At 38.0% G+C, this 18928-nt stretch overlaps 1 protein-coding gene across 1 annotated transcript in view; it reads left to right on the forward strand.

Annotated features, from left to right (window-relative positions):
• The window catches only part of ALKBH8 (alkB homolog 8, tRNA methyltransferase), a 53322-nt gene that overhangs the window by 26904 nt on the left and 7490 nt on the right, over window positions 1–18928 (forward strand). The window contains exons 8-9 of the mRNA XM_023508714.1: window positions 3547–3653; window positions 16618–16769. Coding sequence (XP_023364482.1) covers window positions 3547–3653; window positions 16618–16769 — 259 coding nt within the window. The remainder of the gene's footprint in view (window positions 1–3546; window positions 3654–16617; window positions 16770–18928) is intronic.

The following is an 18928-nucleotide window of genomic DNA, read 5'->3' on the forward strand; positions in this document are numbered from 1 at the left end:
CCTGTAGTCCCAGCTACTTGGGAAGCTGAGGCAAGAGAATTGGTTAAACCCAAGAGTTTGAGGTTACTGAGAGCCGTGATGCCACAGCACTCTACTGAGGGTGACATAGTGAGACTCGTCTCAAAACCCCCCCCCCAAACACAAACACTTAACTAATGTGGAATCACAAACTTAATTTGTATCTTTTACTTGTACATGCTTGTGTGATCATTTTTACCAGAGTAGTGGAAATGCTGCACAAAACTAACTCAGCTGTCACTGTTTGGGTTTTGCGTCTTGATACCTACACATCCTACTGTCTGCCATCATGATGAGTGAGGAGGGACTGGAAGGAAGGGGAGGTACTGGTGGGATGAGGTCCACACTGAAACCCGATGTGATTTTTAGGCCTGACTGTAGGTAATTACAAAGGCTATCCCTAGCTGGCCTGTGTGGGAAAGTGCTCCTGGGACGGGACTTGATGTGTGGCTGGTGCATTAACAGCCTGTCTCTCAGGGGAGTTGCATATAAGAGACAGGCTTCCCCGGCTGCTCATGTTCTTAGGCCTATTTGCATTCTTAGCCCAGGCCTCCTCATTGCTGGGCATCTTCATCTGAGGTTCTCTTCAGGCGCCTCTGCCAAGGCCACCTTGTGGGGGGAGGCGGGAAACCTGAAAGACACTTGTCCTCCCTCTGACTTAGTGCTCATGGCTTTCCAGCTCCTGGTCCTCCCCCCACCCTCTCTCCTGACGTACTGTGTTTGTCAAACTGCTGGAGGCTTGTGTTCAGGGCTCCCTCAACAGTGAGGTGATTCCCGTGTCTGCAGTGATCCACCCCACCTTTGACTGGTACGATGTTCAGCAGGTAAACAGAGTCGGATTTTAGACCCCTGCTTATACTACTGCAATAAGAGATCAACTTGTTATTTTTTAGCTTGTTGCTTAATTGGCTGCTCTAACACTGGGCAGCTGAGCTCTTTTTGCAGCTCAGCTGAGTTCCTGACAGGTTGTCATTATCTTTCCATTTTTTTCTGTGTCGTCATTTTCACTGTAAGTGGTTGGCTAATGCAGGCAACTAACACGAGTAGGACAGGATGTAACAGCAGGGTTCATTGGTTGTTTTTGTTTCCTGCAACATCATTGCCTTCTTTCTGCCTTTGAAGCAAGTTCTGCTGGCTTTTCTGGGCTGTCAGAGAACCTGCTGACTCAGCCGTAGATATAAAATGCGTACCTTGTACTCAGAATCACGCTGAACTCTCACACTGTATGTACTCGTGGGGCATTGTGGGGGTGTTACCCAAGTGGGCCTTGAAGGACTGTTGGCAGGCACATTGCATGCATTTCCTCTCTTCTGCACGTGTTCAGTTATTCCATCAGACTTCATTTAGCAAAACACAGGTTCAAAGACAGTGTTAAGAATTCCAGGACAGTGACAGCAGAGCGTAAGCCTAGCGTAGAGGCCCTTCTGTGCCCAGAGCCTTCTATGGATGGTTTCAATGCTCCTTAAGCTGGCCCTGAAAACTGTCACACATTACAATGACCATAAATGAAAAGGTAACAATTAGAAATGATCTGCCATTTAAGTTTTCAGTGATTTGCAAAGTAAAGCAATAATGTATGGTTTATTTAGTTTTGAAATTAAGATTTTTGGTGAAAATATGATCAAATAGTACTACGAGTGGAAGTGTAGATTGGTATAGCCCTTGCTAGCAGTTTGTTTCTCTTAATAAAGAACTTTAAAAATTGTGCATATTCTTTGGCCAGGCAACTCTGTTTCTGAGATAGAAGTTATGATAAAAGTTTATTAAGTTGCTCATTAAAATACTATAATAAAAATATACATGTGTTAGAACAATACCAAGGTAAATTATGGTACAGCCATATGATGGAATATTTTGCTGCCATTAGAAACAATAATTCAGACATCAGTAATGTTTATTACACTATATAATGTAACAATTGCAAGATGCCATATTTCATAAAAAATATGTGTTCAGTTAAATTACATAGACATTTTGGTACATTGGTGCGTGTCTGTAGTTCCAGCTACTTGGGGGCTGAGGTGGGAGAATCTCTTGAGCCCAGGAGTTCAAGGCCAGCCCAGGCAGTAGAGGAAGACCCATCTCTAAACAGTAACAACAAAAAGCCAAACAAACAAACAAACAAAAAATAAGCAATTTCAGTGGAAAAAAGTAGGTCTGAAGGTTAATAGTGATCCATATTCCTGGAGAGTTACTTTATTTCTCTCTCTGTACTTTTCTATATTTTATCCATTTAGAAATGAATAAAGCATATGTCATTATTTTTATATTGGGAAATTCTTTTATTTTATAGAACATTTGTATTTATTTTATTATTATTTTGCTTACTTATTTTTAAGAACAATTATTAGGAAAATAATACCCATTATTATTTGACACTTTTGTGTGTATTTGTTCTTTTTTGTGTTCTCATGCCTGGTGCTGTGTTTAGCACAAAGTCATAAAATAAATTTTTATTGAATATATAAAGGATAGCTGTGTTATTTTAATACATAATGATGAGGTGAGTCAGTTAACATGTTTTACAAAACAGTGCTCAGGAAGGACAGGCAGATCAGTGATGACCATCAGTAATAAGTATTCTCCGCATCTTTTAACATACTCCCATAGCATGTGGCTTATTTGGTTGCATACCATTCTTCCTTGAAACTCTGCAAGCATCATATGTCAGGACAAGCGTTTCCAAATTAGTATTATCTTCATACATCTCTCATCAGTTCTCATTGTTTGCTTAAACTAGAGTTTTTCTATTTGAACATCATTACTCTGTTGATAGGAGGGAATATGTTTGAATTTCAGAAATACATAGGTATTGCGCATTTGTAAAACATGTTAAATATTAGCCTGAAACTATAACCTCCTAGTGTGCAGAGAGCCTGTCTCTCTTATTCACAGTTGCAGCCTTGATGTCTCACACAGTGACTGACAAACATTTGTTTGATGAATGAATTAGAGTCTAGTTTTTGAGAATATTTTCCCATCATGACAGTTTTCATTTGGATGTGGATTTTCTTTGAGCCACAGATGTTTGTCTTGAATGAAGTAATATTAGAAATATTCTCATTATTTTTTCCTATGCGTCTAGTGAGACCCTCATCTCTTCAGAAATAGAAAAATGAGCCAGACATGGTGGTGCCTGGGTCATAGGGCCAGTAAATGGAAAAGCCAAGATATGAGTGTTTTAGCCCCAAAGTCCCTATGTTTGACCACTACCCGACTGTTTTTCATAGTGGGAGCCTGAGACCACCTGCTTCATAATTTCTTGGAGTGATTGTCAGAAATGCAGTTGTCAGAGCCTCACTCCAGACTTGCTGAGTCTGAATCTCTGTAGATAAATTATGGGATTTTTTTGTCATTCAGTTGATTGTCCTGTACACTAACGTGAGAACCGCTGTGCAGTGCTGTTCTGTAAGCATTATCATGTTTCAATCTGTTAGTCTAAAAAGATAGCTGGACTCTACTAATCATTCTAATGCTTGGAGTAATGAAATTTTGGACTGATGTTTATGCTTTTGTCTTTGCTTTAAGATTGTCATGGATTTTAAACATCCAGATGGTGTCACAGTGCCAGTCATGCTGCCTCGCCGTAGTTTGCTGGTGATGACAGGAGAATCGCGGTACCTTTGGACCCATGGGTGTGTATTCACATGACCTTCAAGACGGAACACCTTTTGCTTTATGGGCTTTTGGGTTCAAACCTCATAGGAGAGCATCTGTGCTCTATGGCTTTTTTTTTGAACATTAGCTTTTATTTTGAAAAACAGACTAAATTTAAAGCAAACTCGCAAGCATAGTATAGTGAACGCCTTTCACCTACCTTCAGCAATTGTGAACATCTCTCCACGTCTTTGATTTCTTGCTCACATGTTATCCTTATTATTTTTTGCTGAATTACTTGAGAATAAGTCACAAATACCATGGCTCTTTACCTAATGTGCTTCATTGTATGTTTCCTAAGAACAAGGACTTTGTCTCAAAGTAGTGCTGGTCGACTACAGCTTGTGGGCCACATTCAACCCTTTGTCTGTTTTTGCATAGCTTTTGTGCTAAATATGGTCTTTTCATTTTTAAAGCACTGTAAAAATGAAATTAAAACAAGAATATTTGGCAGAGATGATATGTGGCCCTCAATGCCTAAAATATTTATTATCTGTCCCTTTACAGAAGAAGTTTGCCAACCTCTGTTCCATAAAACCACAGTGCCGTCCTCAAATTCAGGAAGTTTGATAAAATATTTTTCATCATACTCTTATACAATCCATATTGAAATATTGCTAGTTGTATGTTATAGTACTTTAAACTCTCTCCTATGAGTTCTGTTTAGTCTTTATTTGAAAGTTTCTCAACTTTTCTTTGTTTTTTATGATATCTTTTCTGAGAAGGCCACTTGTTTTGTAGAATGTCTGTCAATTTGAGTTTGATTTAATTAAAATCTAAAATAATGAGTGTGTGTTTTAGGTAGGAATTCATCTTTAGCCTTATGAGAATATTACACTGCTAACATTTATAAATATTGTCACTTAGAATACAACTGTATTCTGTCTTACTCAGATGTTTTTCTAACAATCAAGGAAATGCACATGTAAATAAATTTGTCCTTAATGTGAGGCCATAAAAAAATGATGGCCTGATTTTGCACATGGGGCTTAAATTTATCTTATATTTTTTCATGGCCATTAAAATATTTATACTTAAATGAAAATGAAGATGTGATCCACTGATTTCAGGTATTCTTGGAATTTTGAAAATAATATTTTCTTTTTGGGTTCAAGCAATTTGCTATTATGAATGTTTACTGCTTAAGAATAGTAGTATTGTAACTGAAACCTCAACGGTGTTCCAGATTGGGTCCTATTGCTAGTTGCAGAGAAAGCTAATTACTCAGTCAAAAAGGATTGCCAAAGAAAGGATTTTTTTTTTTTTTTTTTGAGACAGAGTCTCACTATGCTGCCTTTGGTAGAGTGCTGTGGCGTCACAGCTCACAACAACCTCAAACTCTTGGGCTTAGGCAATTCTCTTGCTGCTCAGCCTTCCAAGTAGCTGGGACTACAGGGGCCTGCCACAACGCCCAGCTATTTGTTTTTGGTTGCAGTTTTCATTGTTGTTTAGCTGGACCAGGCCGGGCTGTAACCTGCCAGCCTCAGTGTATACTGCCTGTGCTCTACTCACTGAGCTACAGGCACCAATGGAATTGTGTTGAAATTAAGGAGGGGCTCTGTGTCCTGGAGCAGGTTAGTGAGGGATTGTGACTCCTTAGTCTTGCCGAAATTCTGCCATTTTTGGAAGATAACTCAAAAGGCCAGGTAGCTAGTTAAAAGTTATATGGTTCCGGTTGTCAAGCTGTGTTGGACTGAAAATCTAAAGAATGAGAGGGAGAAGACTGTATTAATTAAAAAACATATAGGGGCCATTGAAACTTGTTCGTAGACCTGGTTACAATATTGTAGCAAATGCAAAATAAGAAATTAACTTTTATGTGTGTGGGGGTATGTGTGTACTAGAAAGTACTAGAAAGCAATGTATATACATACATACACATATAAAATATGAAAATGCTCCTAAAACACCCTTTGATCACACTATTCTCTTATTGCATGCTTGCTATGCTGTTGAATATTAATATACTTATCTCTGGAAAGACAAAGGATAGTTAAGATTTATTTTTAATCCTTGGTCTGGAATCAAAATTCTCTACAATATTTTCAGGGAGAAGAAAACGCTCAGCATTATTTCTGCTGAAGGCTCCCATTAGTACCCACTGCCTGTATGTGACTTTGTGTGGCCGTGTGTGTGTTTGGACAAGAGAGAGAGGGAGAAACGGGAAGGGAGGGAGGCAGAGACATACCGGGCAGATGATATGCCAACAACTGAGATGTTTGTCAGAATCTTTGGGTGGAAAGGAGAACAAATTTAAAAAGCATATTTAATACAATTAAAAATATGGGAAATAATTCTTGATAAAATTTTTTTATTTTTATGCTAGAAAAAACAGTACTAGAAAGCACTAGAGAAGGATATAGAGGAACCTGGGTTGAAGAGTAATTACTGCCCTATAATGGGAATTCCAGACACCTCAATGTAACTTTAGTTTGGTTAAGTTAAAAAAAATTTTTTTTGAGACAGAGTGTCTTTCTGTTGCCCCAGGCTAAAGTGCCATGGCATTAGCCTAGCTCACAGAAACTCAGAATCCTTGGTTCCAGCAGGGCTCCTGCCTCAGCCTTTCAAGTAGCTGGAACTACTACTTGGAACTACTACTACTCCAGCCACAATGCCTGGAGTCTCATGAGTCACAAACTCCTAAGCTCAAGTGATCCTCCACCTTGGCTTCCCAGAGTGCTAGGATTACAGGTGTAAGCCACTGTGCCTGGCTGATCAAGTTCAAATTTAATATTATAGCCACCATGCTTAATCAAAGGTGGCAGGCTGGCAGCACGTGGGTAAACTTGCAGTGAGGTGTGTTCTGTTTTGCTGGTACAGCAGCAGTAACTGAGACTCAATAGCACTGTCTTTCTTTAGATGGGGCCTCCCGTTCCTTATGGCTCCTGCTCTTTCCGATTACTCCTTGATCTACAGCTGAGTATCATTTGTCGGTTATCACTATACTTCTTATATTGTTTTATCTTATAACTGAGTTATATGAAAATTCAGTATTTCTGGAACTCATGTCTGTATTAGAAGTAGGAAATGGAAAGGTAGACTGTCATGTGTTTCCAGAAAATTTTGAAATGAAGACGACTTCTATGTATTTAATAGCAAATAATATGTTTTTAAAAAAAAACAAATCCACCAGCTTCATTTATTTATGCTATCTGACCTCTGTAGGTATTATTTCATGAGGTTATGTCAACTCTCCTTTCTAATTATTTCTAGAGGATTTTCTTTGTGCCAGAAATTGTTCTAAAAGCTTTATGTATATTCAGTCATTTAATTCATATAATCACTGGAGCTTGTTCCATGATTTTGTCCTCATTTTTAAAGGAAGTAAGAGTACAGACAAGTTGAGTAACTTACCCAACGTCCCAAAGCAGTAAGTGGTAGAGGTGAGACTGGAAGCCGGGCAGTCTGGCTCCAGGGTCTGTGCTCTTTCCTGCAGTGTCGCAGCTAAAGTTGTCTGCTCCCTTCTCTCTGGACTCAGACTGTGCTTTCTGGCCTTCACATTTACCAGCTTTCTGTGTTTTTAATGGACATGTCTTTTTCTTCTTTCATAGTTTATAAGGTTTTTCTTGACTACATTAGCTTGAAATAATTTATCCCTTATCTGAACTTTTACAGACTGTCTTATCTACTGCCCTGAGATCTTGTATAAGGGACTTTATTTGAATCTATAAAAATCTTTTTATCTTTTTATTGAATATTTTCCCAACTTGATTGTAATTTGAGTGCAGGGGGACAAGTTGTTTACTAAAGTTTAAAGAAATTATTTTAACACATGGGTTCCCATTTCCTAAAAATCAAAGATTACACAAAAGCAGTTAAAATCTCTTGACCTTTGCTTAGGGTTTAACGTTTGGCAAACAAACTAATTGATTTAAAAGAGCCAAAATTTGCACTAGATTGTTTATCAGAGCTTAATTTCCAAGAGGTGCAAACAACCTAAATGCCCATTACTCAAGAGTAGATTAACAAACTGTGTTGTATACAAACCATGGAGTACTGTTCATAGCTATGAGAAAAGATGGTGACTTTATGTATTTTGTATTAACCTGGATGGAGCTAAAACGCGTTCTTCTTAGTTTACTTTAGTATCACAGGAATGGAAAAGCAAGTATTTAATGTACTCAGTGTTGATATGAAGCTGGAGACAATCTAATACACACTCACATAGGGGAAAAACTTAATTCAAGTTGAGGGGAAGAACACCAAGGGGGAGGGGAGGGAACAGTAGGGGGTTGGTGTGCTCCCACTTAATGGGCACAATGTAGGGGTATATGGCACAACTTCTGGGTGTGGGACACAACTATAAGAGGGACTCTAACAAATTCAAATATTAAGACCTGGTTGTACCCTAACATTAACCTGAAAAAGAAAAAAAGCCATAATAGATAACTACTTTGTCTCCCAAAGAGGAATTAGTTTGCTAACAAGAGTTCTAAGATACTTTTTTCTTCTAAAATATCTTAATTTTGTTCAGCACTATAGTTTTAATCATTTTCAGCCATTAAAGTAATAATAATAGAAATTCAGACAATGACTGCTTGCTTTTACCTCTTCAGAGATTGCCATTGGCACAAGCTTTTCAGAAAGAGCTTTTCTCCTAACTTGCTTTATGAGGGTGGCATTACTGTTGATACCAAAACATGTCAAGGACATTGCAGTAAAAAACGTGACAGACCAATATGTTGCATAACAGAGATGAAAATATCCTCAACAAAACATAAAGTCTAATCCTGCAATATAGGAACAAGAAAATACATTATAACCAAGTGGAGTTTATTACCAGTATTGCAAGTTTGGTTTAGCTTTTTAAAATCAATCAATGTAATTCATCATGAAGGAGGAAAAAACAATAGCTTTTTTTTTCTTTGAGACAGGCACTTTGTTGCCCTCGATAGAGTACTGTGGCATTGTAGCTCACAGCAACCTCAAACTCTTGGCCGAAGTGATTCTCTTGCCTCATTCTCCCAAGTAGCTGGGACTACAGGCGCCCACCACAGTGCCTGGCTGTTTTTAGAGACTTCTAGGTTTCAGTCTTGTTCAGGCTGGTCTCAAACCTGTGAGCTCAGGCAACCCACCCACCTCAGCTTACTAGAGTGTTAGGATTATAGGTGTGAGCCACCATGCCCAGCCTAAAAACAATAATTTTGATTAATATAGAAAATATATTTGATAAAATTATGTACCCATTCATGATAAAATTTCAGCAAAATAGGATAAGAAGGGAACTTTAGGCTTGGCGCCTGTAGCTCAAGAGGCTAACGTGCCAGCCACATACACCACAGCTGGTGGGTTCAAATCCAGCCTGGGCCTGGCAAACAGCAATGACAACTATAACCAAAAAATAGCCAGGCATTGTGGTGGGCACCGTTAGTCCCAGCTACTTAGGAGGCCGAGGCAAGAAAATCGCTTAAAGCAGGAGTTGGAGGTTGCTGTGAGCTGTGTTTCCACGGCACTCTACTCAGGGTGACAGCTTGAGGTTCTGTCTCAAAAAAGGGGGGGAACTTTAATCTCGTAAAGGGATCTATAAAAAATCCACAGATAACATCATACTTTATGGTGAAATATGATGTACTTTTTCTGAAGATAGGGAACAATTCCGGGGTGTCTACTTTAAGCACTTCCACTTAATGTTGTATTGGATATCTTAGCCAGTATAAGAAGTCAAGAAAAAGAGCTTTTCATAAAGATTTGAAAGGTGGTAATAAAAACTTTATCTGTAGATTACATTATTACGGATGTAGAGAATCCTTTCTTTTTTCTTTTTTCTTTTTGAGACAGGGTCTCACTCTGTTGCCCTGGTTAGAGTGAGGTGGCATCACCATCGTTCACAGCAACCTCAAACTCCTGGACTCAAACAGTCCTCCTGTGTAGCTAGGACTACAGTTGTACACCGTCACACCTGGCTGATTTTTTGTTCTATTCTTAGTAGAGTTTGGGTCTCAGTCTTGTTCAGGCTGGTCTCAAACTTCTGACCTCCAATAGTTCTCCTGCCTCAACCTCCCAGAGGGTTAGGATTACAGGCATGAGCCACTGTGCCCTCAGGATGTAGAAAATCTTAGGGACTCTACTAAACAAGTACCAGAACTTAGTACATATGAGGTCAATATTCAGAAACTAATTTTTGGAAAATGAATTAAAAATGCTACTTAAAGTAACCTCAAGACCCATAAAACACTTCCTTTCCAATATTCATGATTTATTAATCATTATGTTGTTTAAAATACAATAAGCCTGGAAATTGTGTTTCTTAACCAGTGAAGTGAAACTAGCAATGATACAGTGAACACTGAGAATTCAAATACAGTATATTTTTTCACTTTAGGATTAAATCCATATTAATACTATGGTGGACCTTTCTTCTAGATCCTCTGTTTAAAAAAAGAAAAACTTATCTGGCTTTTAGTACAGAAGTATCTATAGCTCTGGTATGAAATTATATTTTTTATGTAATTTGCTGACATCTTTCAGGCTTAGCTCATTCTCTATAAATATGAAATCTATTTCTTTAGGAAGAAAGCCTTCCTGGAGTAAATCAAGCAGAAAACTTGGCTTCAGAAGATCTGAATGTTAGGAATAAATTTTAAAAAGATGTTACTCACATGCACTGAAATTTATGAACCTTGCTGAGAGAAGACAAAGATAAATGGAGAAATACCGATGCCATGATCATGAATAGGAAATTTAACATAAAGGTATCAGTTACCTGCAAATTGAGTAGAGTCCATGTAATTGCAATCAAAACACTAAAAGACTTTATTTTTGACAAAATTGGCAAGTTGTTTCTAAAATTTATGAGGAAATTTAAAGGGTCTAGAATAGTCAAAATGATCTTTTTTTTTTTTTAAAGTAAATTTATTTCAGGTTAATGTGAGTGTACAAATAACCAGGTCAAAATATTTGATTTTGTTAGGTAGAGTCCTTGGGGTTATGTGCCAACCCTCCTACCCCATGCCCATTCAGTGAGAGTACCCCAACCCCTCCCTTCCTACCCTCCCCTGAACTTGAATTGAAATGAGTTTTTCTCCTATGTGGGTGTGCATTAGATTATCTACTGGCTTCATATTAGTATAGAGGACATAGGATAATTACTTCTCCATTCTTGTGGTACTTTACTAAGAACAATGTGTTTCAACTCCATCCAGGATATTACAAAAGATGTGAAGTCTCTGTCTTTTTATGGCCGAATAGTATTCCATGGTGTACATGTGCCACGATTTGTTAATCCATTCCAGAGTTGATGGGCATTTAGGTTGTTTCTACATCCTGATAATTGTAAATTGAGCTGTGATAAACAATCTAGTGCAAATGTCCTTGTGATAAAATGGGATTTTTTTTTCTTCTATGTAGGTACCTAGTAGTGGGATTGTGGGGTCAAATGGGAGATCTAATTTGAGATCTTTGAAGATGCTCCATATTTCTTTCCAAAGAGGCTGTATTAGTTTGCAGTCCTATCAAGAGTGTAAAGTGTTCCTTTCTCTCCACATCTGTGCCAGCATTTGTAGCTTTGGAACTTTGTGGTGTGGGCTAGTCTTACTGGGGGTAGGTGATATCTGAGGGTGGTTTTGATTTGCATTTCTCTGATGATTAGGGACTATCTGCTTTTTTTTTTTTTTTTTTTTGCAGTTTTGGCTGGGGCTGGGTTTGAACCACCACCTTTGGCATATGGGGCCGGCGTCCTACTCTTCGAGCCACAGGCACCGCCCTGCATTTTCTGATCTGTTTGTTAGCCGTTCATCTGTCTTCCTCAGAGAAGGTTCTAATCATCTCTTGTCCAGTGATAGATGGGATTGTTAGCTCTTTTTTTGTTGATTTAAGTTCTCTGTTGATGCCACTTATTAAGCCTTTATCCAATTTATAATATGCAAATATTTTTTCCCATTCTGAAGGTTGTCTGTTTTCTTTGGCTATTGTCTCCTTAGTTGTACAGAAGCTTTTCAGTTTAAGTCCTATTTATTTATGTATTTTTGAGATAGAGCAGGTATCCTCAAACTACAGCCCACGGTCCACATTTGGCCCACCTAGGACATTTATCTGGCCTGCCAGGTGTTTTTGCCGCAGCTGCCTGTCCTGCTTAGCAGTTGACTCATCCTGGGGCCCGCAGTCCGGCCCTCCAATGGTCTGAGGGACAGTGAACTGGCCCCCTGTTTAAAAAGTTTGAAGACCCCTGAAAAAGAGTCTCACTATGTCACCCTTGATACAGTGCTGTGGCAACCTCAAACTCTTGGGCTTAAGTAATTCACTTGCCTCAGTCTCTTGAGTAGCTGGGACTGCAGGTGCCTGCCACAACTCCCAGCTATTTTTTGTTGCAGTTGTCATTGTAGTTTAGCTGGCCCGGGCTGGGTTTGACTCGCCAGCCTCCATGTCTGTGACTGGCACCATAACCACCGTGCTGTGGGCACTGAGCCACCATTTATTTATTTTTGTTGTTGTTGCAACCACCACAGAGATCTTTATAAAATCTTTCCCCAGGCCGGTATCTTCAAGTGCTTTCTTTGAGGATTTGTATTGTTTCATGCCTTAGATTTAAATCTTTTATCCATCTTGAATCAATAGTTTCAGTCTTTTACATGTAGTTATCCAGTTCTCCCAGTACCTTTATTGAATGGAGATTCGTTTCTCCAGTGTATGTTCTTGTTTGGCTTATCAAAGATCAGGTGGCTGGCAGATGTTACTTTCATCTCATGGCTTTCTATTTGGTTCCAAATGTCTATGTCTCTGTTTTTCTACGAATACCATGCTGTTTTGATCATTATGGACTTGTAGTATAGCCTAAAGTCTGGTAGGGTGATCCTCCTCATTTTGTTTTTATTACCATATGAAACAAAGAATTATTTTTTTCTAGATCTTGAAAGTACGATGTTGATATTTTAATGGGGATTGCATTGAATTTGTAGATTGTTTTTGGAAGTATAGACATTTTAACAATGTTGATTCTTCCCAGCCAATAAGCATGTTATGGTCTTCCATTTGTTAATATCTCCTGCTATTCCTTTTCTTAGGGTTTCATAATTTTCTTTGTAGAGGTTCTTTACCTCTTTTGTTAGGTATATTCCTAGATATTTCATTTTTTTGAAGCTACTGTGAAGGGAATTTTGTCCTTGATTAGCTTTTCAACTTGGCTATTGTTGATGTAAACAAAGGCTACTGACTTGTGGACATTGATTTTATATCCTGAGATATTACTGTATTTTTTGACTACTTCCAGGAGTCTTGTGGGTGAGTCTTTGGGGTTTTCTAAGCATAAAATCATATCATTGGCAAAGAGCGGGAGTTTGACCTCCTCTGTGCCCATTGGATGCCCTTTATTTCCTTCTCTTGTCTGATTGCAATGGCTAGAATTTCCAGCACTATGTTGAATGGTAGTGGCAATGGGGAACAACCTTGTCTGGTTCCAGTTCTGAGTAGAAAAGCTTTCAGTTTTACTCCATTCAGTATAATATTAGCTGTGGGTTTGTCAGAGATGGCTTTAATCAGTTTAAGAAATGCGCTGCCAATGCCTATATTCTTAAGTGTTCTTGTTAGAAAGGGATGCTGAATTTTATTGAATGCTCCTTTTTAGTTGGGTCTAGTCAAAACAATCTAGAAATAATATTGGGGGATTTATTCTATTTGATTTTTAAGACTTTGTATTCAGCTATATAATCAAGAGTATACTGCCGGTGCTGTGCTCATTCCTGTAGTCCCAGCTGGGGCAGGAGGATCTCTTAAGCGTAGGAGTTTGAGGTTGCAGTGATCTGTAATGATGCTATTGCACTGTAGCTGGGGCAACAGAATGAGTCTCTATCTAAGAGACTCATTAAAAAAAAAAAAAGAATACCTTATTGATATACAGATAGACAAATAGATCAGCAGGACAGAATAGAGTCCAGAGGTGGTTCCACACATATAAATTCAATTGATTTTTGGCTTGAATCCAATTAAATGTGGAAGGGAAATTTTTCAAAAGATGGTGCTAGAACAACTGGATATCTTTGTAGAAGTAAAATGAAACTTGGTCTACCTGATAGCATTCTCAAAAATTAATTTGAAGTAGATCTTAAATGTCAGTATAAAACCAAAAGCTATAAAGTTGTCTAGAAGAAAATACACAAAGGTATTTTTGCAGCATTGGAGTAGCTGTTATTTTTTTTAGAAGGATTTCATAACACACTTACTATAAAAAATAATAAATTAGACATCATCAAAATTTAATGCCTGTGCTCCTTAGAAGATGCTTTTAAGAAAATGAGGCTGGCCATAATGGCTCGTGCCTATAATCCTACTACTTTGGGAGGCCAAGGTGGAAAGATTGCTTGAGATCAAGAGTTAAAGACCAGCCAGAGCAAAAGAGAGACCCTGTGTCTACAAAAAATTGAAAAAAAGGAATAGCAGGAGATATTAACAAATGGAAGACCATAACATGCTTATTGGCTGGGAAGAATCAACATTGTTAAAATGTCTATACTTCCAAAAACAATCTACAAATTCAAGATTCCTCTCTTTATGCATGCCTGTAGTCCCAGATACTTGGGAGGCTAAAGCAGGAGGATTGCTTGAGCTGAGGAGTTAGAGTAGGGGTCCTCAAACTTTTTAAACAGGGGGCCAGTTCACTGTCCCTCAGACCATTGGAGGGCTGGACTGCGGGCCCCAGGACGAGTTGGCTGCTAAGTAGGACAGGCGGCAGCAGCAGCAAAAACACCTGGTGGGCCAGATAAATGTCCTAGGTGGGCTGCATGTGGCCCGTTGACTGTAGTTTGAGGACACCTGCTCTATCTCAAAAATACATAAATAAATAAATAGGACTTAAACTGAAAAGCTTCTGTACAACTAAAGAGACAATAGCCAAAGCAGTCCTAGGTGGGCTGCATGTGGCCCGTGGGCCGTAGTTTGAGGACGCCTGTGTTAGAGCTTGCAGTGAGCTATGATGATGTCGCTGAACTCTAGCTGGGGTGACAGAACAAGGCTCTGTCTCAAGAAACTAAAAAGGTAGCCACATACGGGGATAGGGAGAAAACATCTGCACTATCTGACAAGGAATTGGACAAAAGAGTTGAATAGTTCCTTCATCAGAAAAGGACCGGGAGTGGCTAATATGCACGCAAAAATATGCTCATCATTAGTTATCAGGGAAATACAAATTAAAAGTACAGTTTTCTGTCTCTCACTAAAATGGTTGAAATTTAAAACTCAGACAGTACTAGAATGTTAAGCAGCCTGGAACTCTCCTCTGTTGCTGGTTGGAATGTAAAATTGTATTAAGCACCTTGGAAAACTGGCAGTTTCTTACCCTGTGTCCCACCAGTTTCACTCCTAGGTATTTCCCCAAGAGTAATAAAAATATATTTCCAAAAGTGATTTGTGTAAGTGTGTTCACAGAAGCTTTATTCATAATAGTCCTGAACTGGGACCACCAAAATATCTATGATAAGGAAACTTTGGATAAATAAATGATGGTGTGTTCATACTCTTGTTCATAGCAAGGCGGTAAACTACTGATGAATCTCAAAATCATGATGTTGAGTGGACAAAGTCCGACACAGAATAGTACTAACTGTCTTTGACGCTCAAGAACAAGCACAAGTATCATACTGATAGAAGTCAGCCACTGGCTGCCTCAGGTGGGGAAGGGCTGACAGAAGAGGGAGGCTCAAGGGAGTTCCCAGGGTGATGGAGGTGTTCTGTATCTCGATTGACGTGGTGATTAAATGACGGTGTACATTTGTCAAAACTCACTGAATTGTACAATTAAGTTCTGTGCATTTCATTGTGTATAAATTGAACTACCAAAAGGATATTGTTTTCCTACCAAAAGATTTCTTTTTCGTATTCAAAAATTTGAACTTATTCCAAGGGTTTTCTTCAAACTGTCTTACAATCCACAATAGTTTAGATTCCTCTCTTTATATTTTTCAGTCTTTATTTTACTTATTTTATCAATTTCATAATGTTAGAGTTAGTTCTAGTGTTTCCTGATGTTAATATTCTTGACCCTTAACTAGATTTCAGTTACTGAGAAAGTTGTATTAAAAACTCAGTGATAGACTCAGCACCTATAGCTCAAGCAGCTAAGGCGCCAGCCACATACACTAGAGCTGGTGGGTTCGAATCCAGCCCAGGCCTGCCAAACAACAATGACAACTACAACCAAAAAATAGCCAGGCCTTATGGTGGGCGCCTGTAGTCCCAGCTACTTTGGAGGCTGAGGCAAGAGAATCGCTTAACCCCATGAGTTGGCAGTTGCTGTGAGCTGTGAGGCCATGGCCCTGTACCCAGGGTGACAGCTTGAGGCTTTGTCTCAAAAAACAAACATACACACAAAAAAACTCAGTGATAATCCTGTATTTGTCTATTTCACCATTAGATTTTTTTCACTTTTTGTTTTATATATTTTAAGGCTATGTTATTACTCACAGGCATACAAATATATAGGATTTTTAATATCCCTTTTTATCTTTAGTGATACTACCTAAAGTCTCCTTTGTCTAATTAACATAGCTGTACCACTTTTCTTTTGGTTTTGCTTGGTGTATGCACAGTGCATGTTTGGTATGTTACATATGTATATATTTTTTATCTTTACTTTCAACCATTCTCTGTGCTTATAAAGCATTATTTCTTATAATCACTGTGTAGTTGAGTTTAATTTTTTTAATTCAGTCCAGCAATCTCTGTTATTTAATTGGAGTTTTTAGTGCTTTTATATTTATCAAAATTACTGATATTGAATTTAAATTTATCATGTTTCTTTGTATTTTTTGAAATTGATCTTGTTAGCTGTATATTCTTGTAGTATTTTGAAGATAATTTCCTTAAATATTTCTAATTCTTTATTTTTCTTCATGCCTAACAGTTCAGAGAATCTAATAGATATTTGTAATAAATTCTTCTCTCAATATTTTTAAAACACCAGAAATATTTTTATTAATACAATATTAAGTAAATTATTTTGCCTATTGTTTTTAGAATCACACCCAGAAAATTTGATACTGTTCAGGCATCTGTGGGTCACAGAAGTGGAATTGTCACCAGTGATGTTGGAGACTTAACTTTAAGTAAGAGAGGAATACGGACATCATTTACATTTAGGAAAGTCAGGCAAACACGTTGTAACTGTGGTAAGTATTTAAATTTGTTTCTAAATGTTAAAATGGAGCAAATATGGTCTCGTCAGCAGTGAAGAGAACTTTTTCTGAACTTCTCCGGTAGCCTTCGTCATCTTTTGCCTTGTGTTGTACTTCCATTTGCTTTTGTTAATCACCATCATTGTACTGTGTTTTACACTCTTTGAAGGCAGGGACTGTATCTTACCATTTTTATTTTCCCCAAACTTAGTAGTTGAGCATAGTTGGGTACCCAATAAATATTTTGCTTATTGAAGTAACAGTTAAGAGGGCTGCAATTTTATTTTAGGACAATAAAATATGACTAGTACAAAAATAGATGTTGTTGGGAAAAGCTTGTCAAGTTTCTAAATTACTTCTTTTTAACCCAACAGGGAAGTCAGAGATGACACATTGTTCTATAATAGATAACTTTAGGGAGATAAGCAGTGTTTTATGTTTTAGTCAATTTGAAAGCCTAGAAGGGAAGAAGAGAACTGCTCAAAAACGTGTCGAGAGAATGCTGTTTGGAATCATCTGTCCCAGCGCATCATTCCTGGATTTCCAGGACTCAATTAATAGACACCTTTTCATTTTGTAAATAATATTTTGTAACGATAGTGATAATAATACCCTTTTTATATCCTGGGGATTTTAATTATGGGTGGTGTCTACTGTAGCCTAATCTTAAAAGATCTTGAATTAAAAACCCTTATTATATTTCTAAGATGTTATCTCTTGGAAAACTTGACGTCATCTATATTTGATATCTTGATGATAGTGAACCTTAAAATACGTTTTGGATTATTTTGGTAAATGTGTCTATGAAGCCCTAAAATATTGGAATTTTTTTATTATCATAATTTTAAAAAATGTTTATTTAGTATTTGATGAGTGTAGCTTTATAAGGTATGGAAAAATAAAACATAGCTTCTCTTCAGGAAGTTGTTTTCTTCTGAAAACGACTTTATGGACATTTAGTAAATGTAGGAAGCTGCCATTGGATATTCACTTAATAGATTTTTTTTTAAATTTACAAATAAAAATTGTATATATCGGGCAGCACCTGTGGCACAAAGAAGTAAGGCACCGGCCCCATATGCCTGAGGTGGCGGGTTCAAGGCCAGACCCCGCCCCACACTGCAAAAAAAAAAAAAAAAAAATTGTATATAAATATGTTTACGTTGTGGGATAGCTAATCGAGCTAATTAACATATATACAGGCTGGCTGTAAAGTCCATGTGCAGTTTAAAATAGTTGTCTTTTTAAAATCGCACACAGACTTTGCGGCCACCCTGTATATTATCTCACATATGTAAAACTACTTGTGCTGAGAACACTTAAAGGCTGTTCTGTCAGTGATTTTTAGGAATGCAGTACATTGTTAATAACTGTATTTACCATGTTGTAAAATAGATCTCCCAGACTTACTCCTTCTAACTAACTGAAATGTTGGCTCCTTTCACCAAAGCCCTCTAACTCTGCCCCCCCCTTCACCAGCCAGCCCCAGGAGCCACACTCTTCTCTGTGCGTCAGTGAGCCCCAGTCTTTGGGTTCCACGTGTAAGTGGGATCACGTAGTATTTGTCTTTCTGTGCCTGGTTTATTTCACTTAATAAACATCCTCTGCATTCCTTTATGTTATTGCAAATTACAGGATTTCTTTCTTTTTTATGGCTCAGCAGTCTTCTACTATGTACACAATGGATGATATTATGTATTTTATATATTCCATGTTTCTTTTTTTTTTTTTTTGTAGTTTTTGGTTGGCCGGGGCTGGGTTTGAACCCACCACCTCCGGCATATGGGGCTGGCGCCCTACTCCTTTGAGCCACAGGGCTGTCCATTCCATGTTTCTTTATCTGTTCATCTATTTGATAGATACTTGGGTTGATTCCTTATCTTAGCTGTTATGAATAATGCTACAATGAAGAGGGGAGAGCACATATTTCTTTGATATACTGATTTTATTTCCTTTGGATGTGTACCCAGTAGTATGATTACTTAATCCAAGGATAGTTCAATTTATTTATTTATTTATTTTTTTGAGACAGAGTCTCACTTTGTTACCCTCAGTAGGGTGCCGTGGTATCACAGCTCATAGCAACCTCCAGCTCTTGGGCTTAGGCAATTCTCTTGGTAGTTGAGCATAGTTGGGTACCCAATAAATATTTT

Source organism: Otolemur garnettii, unplaced genomic scaffold (genome assembly GCF_000181295.1).
Source record: "Otolemur garnettii isolate 467f Iridium unplaced genomic scaffold, OtoGar3 scaffold00266, whole genome shotgun sequence".
NCBI classification, from domain to species: Eukaryota; Metazoa; Chordata; class Mammalia; order Primates; family Galagidae; genus Otolemur; species Otolemur garnettii.